The 13429-nt window shown below is 33.1% G+C and overlaps 1 protein-coding gene across 1 annotated transcript in view; it reads left to right on the plus strand.

Moving 5' to 3' along the window:
• DOCK2 (dedicator of cytokinesis 2) overlaps positions 1-13429 on the plus strand; it is a 449319-nt gene that overhangs the window by 184550 nt on the left and 251340 nt on the right. The window contains exon 25 of the mRNA XM_051978885.1: positions 828-923. Within this exon, the coding sequence (XP_051834845.1) occupies positions 828-923 (96 nt within the window). The remainder of the gene's footprint in view (positions 1-827; positions 924-13429) is intronic.

Here is a 13429-nt window from a genome sequence, read left to right on the forward strand (position 1 = left end):
TTTTCAAAATATAAGTTCATTACAAATATATTCTTCCTTCCCCCTCCTGCCCCTATAACTTTATCTTATAATAAAGAAAAATTGCAACAACACAAACAGTATATAATTACAACTTCTCATGAAGACTGATTGTATTATTTTATAAAAGCTACTGCATTATACCAAAGTTCAACATATTTTTTTGGTGGAGATCTTATAGGCTCTATTCAGGTTTTATACAAACCAGAAATGGCCTTCATTTGAACTAATGTAGTCATTTGAAAGAAGTTCATATCCCTTTAACTGAACTAAATTAATTTTCTTGGAAACTGGTTTGGTGGGAAGATTGACATGGGATTGTTTCTTATAGAGTGATTACCGAAATGGCTAATGAATTGTGGCATATGAATAAAATAGAATATTATTACATCATAAAATGTCCTTAAAACATTTTATGAAAATATTATTAAAAACATGAAAAGACATACAAAATGATGTGGAGTAAAGTAGGCAGAATCAAGGGAAAATATACACAATAGCTAAAACAGTATATATAAAAATTGGAGAAGAGATGATGAAATGAACTACCAGCCTTTCTTTAGAGAGGTAAGAGATACAGTATATCTGCTCTCAAATATGATCTTCATGTGTGTTGATTTTGCTTAACTGCAAAAAAAAAATTTTTAATTTTTTAAATTGTTGTAAGTGAAAATTTGCTGTGTGAAGTTAGCATATCTGGGAATAATTGATATAAAAAATAAAAGATATCAATAAACCTTGAATTTAAAAAGAAATGTAATAGATATGTAGCTCTGGTTTTTATGTAGGTGCCTTTCTCTATGTTACAGGCCTCAACTTACCATCATATCCAGGAAATCATGGTTCAATTGCTTCGCACAGTGAATAGGACAGTCATCACCATGGGGCGTGACCACAGTCTGATTGTGAGTATTTTCCTTCTGTTCAGATGCCTCAGGATCCTGTCTCAGGCTTGTTTCTGAAAGCCTTTAGAGAAATTTGGACGAGCCAAGATACACTTGAGAACTTGGCTGCAGCACCCAGCACAGGTCATGTCTCTGTGGGCAAAGATGTGCCCATGGCAAATTTGGTCTCTCCAAGGAAAGCTCAAGGACCTGCAGTAAAATAGCATTGAGAGTTTGTCTACTTTGCTCAGGAAAGCAAAGGAACTGGACTGAAGGTGGAGAAGCACAGAGTTGTTTTGAATGAGAGGTGGTTGGAGTTGGATTGAAGTTTCCAACATAAGTTCATTAGCCATATCTGCTTTGGCTACATAATGAGCATCCTTTATGTAAAAGCTGGGTAAATTGTACATTTTTTTCAGAAAATGTGATTTGTCTGTTCATACAAAATTCCCTACAAGTCCAAAGACTTGACTCCATTGTAGGAGTGATTGGGTTGGCCACCTCTCAACCACAGGACAAAATTTTTACCAAAAACTACATGGTTTTCCTCTGAGTTGGGAATACCTGGTTCTTTGGTAAGTCATTGTCCTGTCTCTTCTATACTTCTCCTTTCTACATATACACTTTGAATCCCTCTGATACCATTCCAAGTCTTAAAGTCTCAGGTTTAATTGTCTTCAATAAGGATTTATCCCCACTTAAACAATGGACCCTTCACCTCACTATACCCAACCATCCATATTAGCATCCATATCCAACCAACATATTAGATCTTGAGCCTATGAAACATATTAAAATTAGGAAATATCTTCCCTCATTTGCTTAGGCACAGTCATTTGGATGAGCATAGTTGAAAAGCTTTATGAAACACTTGTAAAACTTTAATTTTTTTGTAAGTACAACATACTGAGGCAATGCATCAAAGCAGTTCAAAGCATCCTAGAGCATATGCTATGTCCATGTGATTCATTGATTCTGCTCTCTGGTCTTCAGTCTTCTCTAACTTTTCTGATATAGTCATTGTTGATTGTGTGGGCTTAAGCCTCACTTTTTGCAGAAAAATGGAGTTCTTCCATTTGGAAGCCTGTTCTTTATACTACAGCAATTTTGCAAGGTGATGTTTGATGTGATTGTCCTATTGACCCTAAGTTGAGAGGCAAAAGATTATATTTGAATCCTGGAACAGAGGGAAGAGCTTTGTATTTATAGTCAAAAGACATGGACTTGAGTCCCTAGTGTAACGATTGCTACCTATGAAGCCTCTAATTTCTCTGGGCCTCAATTTGCTCACTTACAAAATGAATAGGTTGAGCTCAGTAATTTCTAAGTTCCCCTCCAGTTCAACAACCATGATTCTATGAGCATTCCATTCTATTAGTTTCTCTATGGTATGAAAATATATACTTAATAATAGGGATAGGTGTGGGGCAGTGATTGAGAAGGAAAGAAAAAATTTTGTATTCTGATTTACATAACACCTAGAACTTATTTCTAGAAGGAACTCTACTTTTTTTTCCCATAAAGGAAAGGAATCAGATCTATAAAAATGTTTTTTTTAAACTTCCGTATTTGTTTCCCAACATCCATAACACCTGACAAATAGGTAATAGGTACTTAACAAAATCTTGATGGAATGGAATGGAATTAAGGAGTTGCTATATTTAGTCCATTCTCTATTTTATATATGAAGAAAATGAGCCCATAGAGGTTAAGTGATGTGATTGAAGTGATACAAATTATTCCTTTCTGAGTATTCTCAATTCAGAAATGTTATAGAGGCCCTCTTTCCTATGATATGCTATCAATGTCTTTGCCTCTTGAATGTGGTATAGCTAAACATTCTAACAGGAATTGGAGCAGGGTGGATGTATCTCTATTATAACCTGGAGTTTCATCTATGAAAGAAAAAAAAACTTTCCAATAGTTCTTAGAATAGAAATATCTTTACTATATAAAAGGAAATAATGGTGGGAAGTTAATTACTGTGGAGTCAGAGGTCACTTTCAGTATGAAATATCCCAATTTAATTTTGAATTGAAATTGGAAGGGGAGGAAAAACCTTAATTCTGAAATCACTTTTAATTTTCCAGGTGTGATTTTATTAGCTATTTCCCATTACTCAGAAATATTACACAATCAATATTTATAGCAAATACTGGACAAGCCTAATGTTCTGAAAAGCTCAGAAGGATTTGATTATGTCTTCTGGTGGATATCTGTTTGGTTCTGATATTCTCCAGGATAAATTGTGACATTTTCATTACATCTTTAAGAGTGGAAACATTATTATAAAATAAATGTTAGGCATTAGAATTACATGAGTTACAACACCAAGATTGGTGTTCCCTTGTTTCCTACTGTGTGTTGTAATTATCATTTGCTGAAAATAACCATTGCTAATTTTTCTGGAGATTGCCTTCCTGCACCGTGAATTTTTGATGGTGATAAAGGAATCACAAGTAGCTTTCCTATGGAGCTCTCATATTACTGGTGCTGTTCTTTCTTAACCTCTTTCCCATGAGTTGAGGCTGATTCATGTTCAGTGATACACATTGTGAGCTCTTTGAAAGCAAGGACTTTTTTTTGGCCTTTTTTTTTTTTTTTGTATCTCCAGCATTTAGCAGAATGACTGACACATAGTAGGTACTTAAAAATACTAATTGAATGACAGATATATACAAAGCTATTGTTTAGCAATCAGCATGGGTACAATTAGAATAGCATGGGATGTTTTTCTTTTTTCTTTTCTTTTCTTTTCTTTTTCTTTTCTTTTTTTTTTTTTTAGCAGAACTGGATTTTAACCTCAGATATGATCTTAGCTTTGTAACTTTGAGCAAGACAATTTATTCCTTTGGTAATCAATTTCCTTATCTACAAAAGCAGGGAGAGGAAGGGTTGTACTTTATGAATTTTGAAGTCTCCTTTAAACTTTAATATTGCATAATTCTAAGTATCATTATTCAGACCCTATGTTCCACCTTATGGACCACCTTTCTTTTCTTTCATGTTCTTCATCTTACTTCATTAGCAACAATAAAACCAACAGTTTCTGTTTCTATAGCATTTAAAGGTTTATAAAAAATTTTTTTCTCCCACAAAATTCCTGCAAAGTAGAAAAAAATACATATTATGGTTACCATTCTGAAGATGAAGAAATTGAGGCTGAGGATAGATACATTATAAAGGAAATTTCCTAGACCTCCTTGAAAATGATACTAGGGATATCATAGCACATATTACTTACTTTCCCACCATTGTGTCTCTTCATTTTTGGATCATGAATAATAAAAATTTAGGTGATACTTAGTCCACAAAAATTTGAAGTTCCCTGTCTCTAATTCTTGCTTTCTATCATGAAGACAGTTCAGTTCTAGACAATAGTCCCATGGTGATTATGTAGCAGCAACCTGCCTGAGCAGCATCTATAGAACAAACACAGTATTTATTTTGCAGGAGATTTTTGGAAGGATCAAGTCATTCTGACTCAAAATGGGACCTAGCTTTTATTTTTGGTGGTAAAAATAAGCCTCTGGGTGATATATTTTGCTTTTAATTACCCCAATTTTGCACAGAGTGTTCTATTGTGTGATTAAAAAAGGTAAATGCAGATGGCATTGTGCCTGCTGTAGCAATTCATAGCAGTTTGTTAAGAGAAGAAAGTTGAAATAAGCCTAGTTCCCTGCTGCTTCAGCGCCCAGTAATGCTGAAGATTCCAGAAAAGGTTTGAACCATTGGAGGTAATCAGGACTGCCAAACCATTCATGCAGAAGCTCTGACTTCACTTCCTGTTCTTAGGGTAAAAAAGATTGGAAATAACAATTCTCTGACACACTCCTTGCAGTGCTTTCTGATAAAAACTCAAAGTGAAGTCCACATTTAATAGCAATTCATCAGATGGTCATTAAGCTCTTACTAATGTGCCAGGCCCTATCCAAGGTGCTGAGGGAAGGCAAAGAGCAATAAAGCAACATAGCTACCCTCCAGAAATTCACATTCTAGCTGTGGAGATAACACAGGCACAGAAATAACTGGGGATTTAGAAGAGGAGATTATATCTGCTTGGATGATACTAACAAATAACAGTTTTGAAATGTTTTGATGTTTGCCTGCACCTTCTTTATCATAACCTCATGAGGTAGGAATTGCAAATATTATTTTACTGATTTTAAAGATGAGGAAACTGAGTCATAAAGAAATGAAATGCCTTGTTCAGTCACATATCTAGTAAAAGTTAGAGTCAGCATCTGAATTCAGGTTTTCTGATTATAAAACTGATCCTCTTTCAAGTAAATTTTTTAGAGGGATATTTGAGCTGTCTTGGGGAAGGTCAGGATTTATATATTAAATGAATGTAGAGAGGATATTTCAAGCAAAGGAAAAATCTTAAGTATATATACAGAGGTAAGAGAATAAAGGGGTTATTCAAAAAAGATTGAGAAACCCAATTTAAGGTTTTTTAGGGAGAGTTGTGGAAAAGAAGTCTAGAAAAGTAGGTTAGAACCATATTGTAAAGAACCCTGAATGCCATGTTGAAAAATTTGAGTTTATTATATAACTTATGAAGAACCAGTAAAGATGACTTTAATAATCCCATACCTTTCATTACCCAATTTTCGAAAAGATTATATTGTATGGAGGGGGCAGACCTGGTCATTGAAAAGTAACAGTGATCTAAAAATGTGCATAGTGTATACCAATAAAATGTTTATTTAAAAGGAGAAAATAGAATTTTATCAGAGATGATATAATGCAGCTAAAACCTAAAAATGATAGTACTACCACACATATAAATAAAAATTAATAATCACAATGCACACATACACAAAACAATATATACACAAAAAAATAGATACAAACAAGGAATACAAACACACAAAATTTTCCCTTGCCATTTGCTGCCTCTTAAACACACCTTTACTAGATATAGACATGAATTTAATCATCCCTTATAAATGTTGATGATTATGGTGATGATGATGCTGATGATTAGGTTTTCATATGTCTTAATAACATATAGGCTGTGAATTCTAGGGCCAGGAAGTGATCATGAGCTCTGGTAACAAAGACTTATTTTGACTTTATGGCCTACCATCATTGTTATTATATAAGCTGTATACATATAGACTTAAAGGACATTAATTAGGAGATTGGAAAAGAGAAAAATACCAAGTTTACCATAACCAGTACTGTAAAAATATTGTTACTCCAAAGGACTAGAATTGCAGTGAATCCTAATGATAATAACTTTGTCTTCCAGCACATTTTGTCTATTATATAGTAGATCTGGACAGATCTAATTTTAAGTATGTTCTTAAAACTCAGATTCAGCAGTATTTCCTATCCTCTTTGTTGGCTCTTATAGTATGAGGCAGACATTACAGTTGTCCTTGAGTTATTCTATAAGTAAAGGCATTGAACATTTATTATTAGAGCAGGAAGAGATCTTAGAAGTCATTTCATCTATTCATGTCATTTTATAAATGGGGAAATAGAGGTTCAGAATAGTGACATTTCTAAGATCATACAACTAGTTAGTAAGAGAACTCAGAATCCAAGTCTCCTGCTTCTCAGTCCCATGTACTTTCTACTATACCAAACTTTCTTGAAAATATGTTTCTATTGTTTCTGTATGGTAGATGGCACCATTATTTTTATTCTCATTTTATAGATGAAGAAACGCAGACTCTCAAATATGAAATAACTTGTCTAATAGTTATACAAGAAGCAAATATCAAGAGTCAGGATTCAAATCTAGCTCTCCTAGATCTCTCTCTTCTAATCCACAACACTATTCAACATAATGTATTGCCTCTTAAAATATATCAAGAGGGTGAGCACTATGTTAGAAATTTAGAATTACTGGTATTTTAGAACAATCATATCCAAAAATGGGATTCAGGGCTACTTGGAGGGACAATGAACTGACCTTAAGGGGTATATAATCAACCATTCAGGATGAGAAGGTGGGTCATATCCTACTCTCCTTGTGATTGTCATTCTTAAGACTTCTGTGCAACACACTAACAGCTAATCTCATTTCCCTAAATGCTTACTCTATCCCTCTGCTCTGCAAGTTTCTCCCCTTCTTACTCCTTTTTGAGTTGAGTATGGACTCCTCCTGGCATTCACAGAAACAGCAGTGTAGGTGGCATTGGGAAAATTCATCTCACATCATATATATTCATATATACTCACTTCCTGAAACCAAGGGAAGGTCATCTTTGTGCTCTAGGGAAGTGACTAATGAATGAGAATGCCACCTTTTTATTTAGAATTGAAAAGAATAAATCATAAAGGATAAGCAGATACAGATGGGTTGCAGCTAATTCAAGGTTTCCCCCCTCAGATCCACTCCTGTTTCAAAACTTCATATTACTATTGAGTACCATCATCATTCTCATCACCCAAGTTCACAACCTAATTGCTATCTTTACCTCTTCATTCTTTGTTACCTCACAAATTCAATTTGTTGACAAATCTTGGTATGTTTCCATGACATTGCTAGTGTCAGTTACCTTATTTCCTTTCACACAGCCACCATCCTACCACCATCTTTTTCAGCCTCCTATCACTTCTCATCTGGACAATTATAGTGGTCTCCAAACTGGTCTCCTTGCCTTAAATCTCTTTCTATTATAATTCTTTTTTTCTGTAAAGTTGTGAAAAGAGTTCTGTTATTATTCTATTAAGTAAATCCTTTGACTTTTTATGGAATCAAGTATTATTTTCTTTTTCTTATTCTTTCAAAATTACATTTTGTATAAATTTTATGTTATATATTTGTAATACAAATAATATAATTTATAATGTATATAATATATATTACAATAAAATTGTAATACATATTATAATTACAATATTTGTAATATCTAGTACTACCTATAGTAGTAGGTAGTATTATAAATCCAAATAGACATAATTTCCTCAAAAAATTTTTTTCTGGTGAGGTACAAGTAGTAGAAACTATTAGCTTAAAGAAATGAAGTATATTGATCTTGGAATCATAATACTCATTTATTTCAATAATATTTATATAGCTATCAATCGGTTGAGTATTGAGCATTTTTTTTTATCAATCAATTATTAAGTTTTCCTGAAGTGTCTGATACCTGATCACTGAACAAGAGAAGAAAATCAAATGAAAAAAAATTCTGCCTTGAAGGAGTTTGCTTTCTATTGTACATCTAAATACAATATTTGCTAAATCAGTATAAGATAATATTGTGGGGAGTCACTACCAACTTGAGGGTATAGGAAAAATCTCCTGTAGAAGGTGGCATTTGAGGTATGCTTCAAAGAAATCTAAAGATTCAATAAGTTGGGGGAGGGGATTGTGAGGAAGGAAATCATTCTACATGTCAGTCTACGCAAAGGTATGGGGAAAGAATATAGTATGTCACACATGAAGAATAACAAGGAGTCCAGCTTGACTGAACTCTAGTTGAAAGGCAGTGATATAGAATAAGGCTGGAAACATAGGTTGGAACCATTGATAAAGAGCTTTATAAATGCCAAGCATCACACCAAGATGCAATGATGAATGAAAAAAACAGGTATGGCATTCAAGGGACTGAACAATGGATGTATAGCTACCCTGCGATATGATGTGTTTGTTTCCATGAGGAGTCAAAGGCAGATTACTTGCTTTTATTCCATTTAGTAATTTCCAGAGATCTTTGAGTCCTCTTCCTCTTGTGTTGCCTGCAAACTGGAGCTGCCCACCCCCAAAAACTTCTCTTGCCTTCATCACCACTTTTTATTTATGTTTCATAGTCTCTTGTACGTCCCTGATTTATACTATTGAATGGATTTGTGAAGTAAAATTAAGCTGTTGTCTCAGCTGGGCTGTGAAGAAATCCCATGAGAGACAGACAGGGTACCATATGTTTGTTACACGCCCTGGAACCTAGACAGGAAGGAAATATCATATGATAGAAACATCATTCCTTCTGGTTGTAGTCCTCGAATTGAACTGGCCAACAAAATCACTGAGGGGGGGATTTGTGGGGGAAGAAGGGGAAACTGTTGGAGCATCTGGTTAGTGAATATTGTGGATTCTGTGATCCAGGAACTCCACCAACCCATCCCCTGAGAACTGTGATGTGAAAGAAAGTAATCCCATGAAGTCATGCTTTGACATAAATTCCCACCTTTCTGGGCTCTGAAGCCAATAGAAGAGTTGACAGTCAGGACTAAAGAGTCCAATTTACCTAATTCAGGGTTGCTCTTCCTTAGGCCTCTGCTCTGATCTGAGCTGAGATACAGTTGTGGTAATAATCTATTTATCAGTAAGAAAGTATTTACTAAGGAACTATGGGGCTTTTCCTTTAAAAAGTAAATAACAATTATAAGCAGGATCTTATGTTCAGAGGTGGAATAGATTTCAAAAATCATCTAGACCTCTTTCTCATTTAATGGATGAGGAAACGGAGACCCAGTATGTTTAACTGACTCACCTGAGTTCATATAAGTTAGAGCCATGATTTGAATCTGATTCCAAGTCTAGCGATTTTTTTCATTTATACAACTTTTCTTAAGAATTCAATAAAACATTTCCACATGTACTTTTTCTTTCTCTTATAACAGTTAATTAGGGAGACTCTAAATCCACTTCTACCCTTAGAACATCAAAAAATATACAAATGAAGTCATATGAACAGCAAGAAGAAGATAAAGGAAACAATTTCACACATGCTTATTGCTACACTAAAATAGTACTATATAACAACAGGAGCCCTTTTTTTGTAGAAGGAAATCTCCCATTCTGGCACCTGCCTCTCAGCTTCACATGTCTGTTCTTGTTGCCTCTCCATATCTTCCTTAAGAGGGATGTACCTGCTGAGCCTAAATATAAAAGGAGAGATTGTGAGCCCTTTTTGTTCTTTTCAACTCCCTGACTCACTTTGTGACAACACTGAAGCCCTTGGAGGAGCAAGAAAGAATGAGACTGAAAATGGAGAACCACAGAATCTGGAATTACACACAGCTGGATTCAAATCCATTGTCACACACTTATTAGTTGTATAGTTCTGGACAAGTTATTTAAACTCTGTATGCTGTCCGTATCTCTTCTGCAAAATGAAGGAATTGGATTCTCTGGCCTTTAGTCTTATCCAACTTGAAATCTGATATCTATCATCCCACCACTTCTCTGATGGAATTATAGTATGTTTTTCTAAGGATAAAGATATAAAATATACAGTGGAAACCTCATCATAGGTTCTGTCTAGGTGCAGAGACTTTACTGGGCAGTTATCATGCTTCTCAAGACTATTCATCCCAAAGGAAAGAAAGTCATTGTTTCCAAGGGTATCTGCCATTGAAGGCTAATAGGCCTTTATGCTATAATCTATAAAAGATGTCTTATACATCAAGATGTATAACTCATTTACACCCTACTACATGACTAGTTTTTGTATTGATACCATGTGATGATGACTAAGTGGCTAGCAAAGTGGTTAGCAATATACTCACCCAAAATTTATATACCTGAAAATATTTGTTAATAAAAGAGAAGAATAAGAATTTAATTTATTGACAACCAGAAAATCAACAAATTAACAGTCCCCACAAAATTAAATAGGAGTCTTGAAAATTAAAGGAGAAATGAAAAAAATTGATGATGAAACTTTTCAAAAGATAAATAAAAGACAGAATTAGTTTGGATACTAATAATAGTAAAGATAATTAGAAAATATGATTTGTTTTAAAGAATAGAGATCTTAAATAATTCAATCTTAGAGAAATCAAGCAAAATATGAAATGACCTAAGGACAGGAGATAGGATAAAACTTGATCTAAATTGATTTATATATTAACTTTCACAAGTGTTTAAAGAATAGTTAACTCCTCTGCTACAAAATAGTTTCTCAAAACAAAATTTGATCAAACTACTTTTATGGTCCTAATGAGCAAACCAAGAAAAGGATAAAGCAGAGGGGAAAAAAAAAACTATGTATCAAATATTAGTCATCAATACTGTTGCAAAATTTTTTAAATATATTTTTACTAAAGAGATGACAGTAATATAATAAAAAATGAATCACTATAGCAAAATTGAACTTATACCAAGAAGAGTGGTTAGATACTGAGAAATAGTTATTATCATAAATCATACAAACAATAAAATTTGTAACATTAAATCAATAGACAGAAAAAAATCCTTTAAAAAATGATCTTTCATCTTAATCCTCTTACCCCTTCTTACTCCCTTCTATATCCATAGACATAGAAAATCCTTTCTTTAATGTGATAAAAGTATATATTTAAAAATCAAGAAAGCACTATTTCTATTGAAGAAATGTTGAATAATTCCCCAATAGATTCATGGGCAAAAATAAAAGAATGCTTCTTCTCTCCAACTGATATATCTAAAATGGTAGCTACAGCCACAAAGTATAAAGTAGAGGAAAATTAAAGGTAAAAGAGGAGGCAAAATTATTTCTCTTTGAAGACAATATAATGTTTTACTCAGAAAACCCTAGAATATCAATGAAGAAATTGAGACAATCAATAACTTCTACTAAATGTCAGCATACAAAATAAATCCATAAAAGCGCCTATATCTTGATAAAGTCCTAAGGAATTGATAAAAAGAGAAATTCTTTGACAATAACTACACAAATATATAATGAGTGGTAGTTATCTTACTAAAGCAATTGTAGAACTTATAAAGTGCAACTACAAAAACAAAAACTAACAAAAGTTATAAACAATTTTTGCTAAAATAATGGTAAAATGGAAAGAACCCTATGTCTTTGGGTGTACCTCCCCAATGTAGTAAAAATGTTTTTATTGGGCATGGATTAGGGAACTAACAATGAGGAAATTATCCTTATTATCTCACTAGTAGATATTCCTAGCTTTTCTACAAATTTTAATCTTACAGAGTTGCCAAGTCAGAAGAGTTTAAATTACTATTTGTCTAGGGACACAAAATTAGCATGTATCAGAGGTGTGCTTTGTAGCTTCCTGATTTTGAAGTCACAACTCTAACCATTACACTATGCTGCTTCTCCAAAAAAAAACAAAAAAAAAACCAACTATATAACTTAACTTGTAAACTTAATCATATATCAAACTACCAAGAGGTTATTTTATAACATTGAGCAAAAATAAAATTCATTTGGAAAAAAACAAAAAGTTGAAAATTTCAAGGAAAATAATTTTAGATTATATGAAAATTAGCATTCCCAGTTCTCAAACATTATTATAAAGAAATCTCCAACAAAACTATTTTTATCTGGTTTAAAAAATATAGCAGTAGGTCAGTCCTAAATAAGCAAGACCAAAAAACAAATGAACATAGTGGGGCAATGTTCAGTAAATACCAGAACATAATATACTGGGGAAAGGATTGATTGGAACTGCTCAAGCCAAAAAGAAAAAAAATCTAGAAAAGTTTGAGAGAAAATAGTTTTATATCAGCATCTTACATCATTTAACAGAGAACCTTTCTGATATATATTTCACACACACACACACACACACACACACACACACACATACACACACACACACAATTGAGGCCATCATTTAAAAAAAAAAAAAAACAGAATAGAGGGAGGCACTTTTTGCAAACATAGTTGGAAGTATGGTAGAGTATAGTCAGAGAAGTTTTAACTAGACTAGAGACAGAGTAAATTATAAAAGACAAAAATAGGCAATTTCAATTATATATAAAATTATTTAAAAGCATTTACAAAAAGCAGTCACTGAATGTACAATCAGAAGAGAAGCTAGTCATTTGGAAAATGATCTTTGTATCAAGTATCTTGGATAAAAATCTTACCACTTTAAGATGTAAGGAATTAACACAAATTGATAAGACTAAGATCTATTCTACAATATATGTGGTCAGAGGATCTGAGCCAAAATAATTTTTAAAGAAAAACACAATTAAAAAACATGAAAATGTTCCAGATTACTAATGATAAGTGAAATGCAAATTAAAACAGCTCTAAGGTTTCACCTCCCACCTATGAAACAAAGATAATAAAAGATCAAAATAGGTCAGTGTTGAAAGAATAGTAGGAAAGCACCAATATGCTGCTGCAGAAGTTATGAATTGATTTAACTATTCTGTTAATATCCATTAATATAGCAATTTCATATATGCTAATGTCAGTGACAGGGGGGAAAAGGTTCCATATTTAGGAATGTATTTATAGCATCACTCAAAAAAACCCCAAACAAACAACAATGTAAATCTAGAAACAATAGATATCCATTGTTTGGAGATCAGCTCTGTTGTGTTATATGAATGTAATGGAATATTATTGTTCCATAAAGAATAGGAAATATGATAAACTAGAAAACAATGGGAAACCCTGTGTGAACTGATTCAAAACAAGAAAATGGAACTAGTAGTTTTATAAATAAAATGACTATAATGCTGCAAATGAAATTACATATTAAAAAGAAATGGTGGACAATAAATCTGGAATAGAGATCTTTAATCTTTTGCATGTGTATCATGGATCAGTCAGCAGTCTGGTAAAGCCTATGGATACCTTCACTGAATGCAT

Source organism: Antechinus flavipes, chromosome 2 (assembly GCF_016432865.1).
Source record: "Antechinus flavipes isolate AdamAnt ecotype Samford, QLD, Australia chromosome 2, AdamAnt_v2, whole genome shotgun sequence".
NCBI classification, from domain to species: Eukaryota; Metazoa; Chordata; class Mammalia; order Dasyuromorphia; family Dasyuridae; genus Antechinus; species Antechinus flavipes.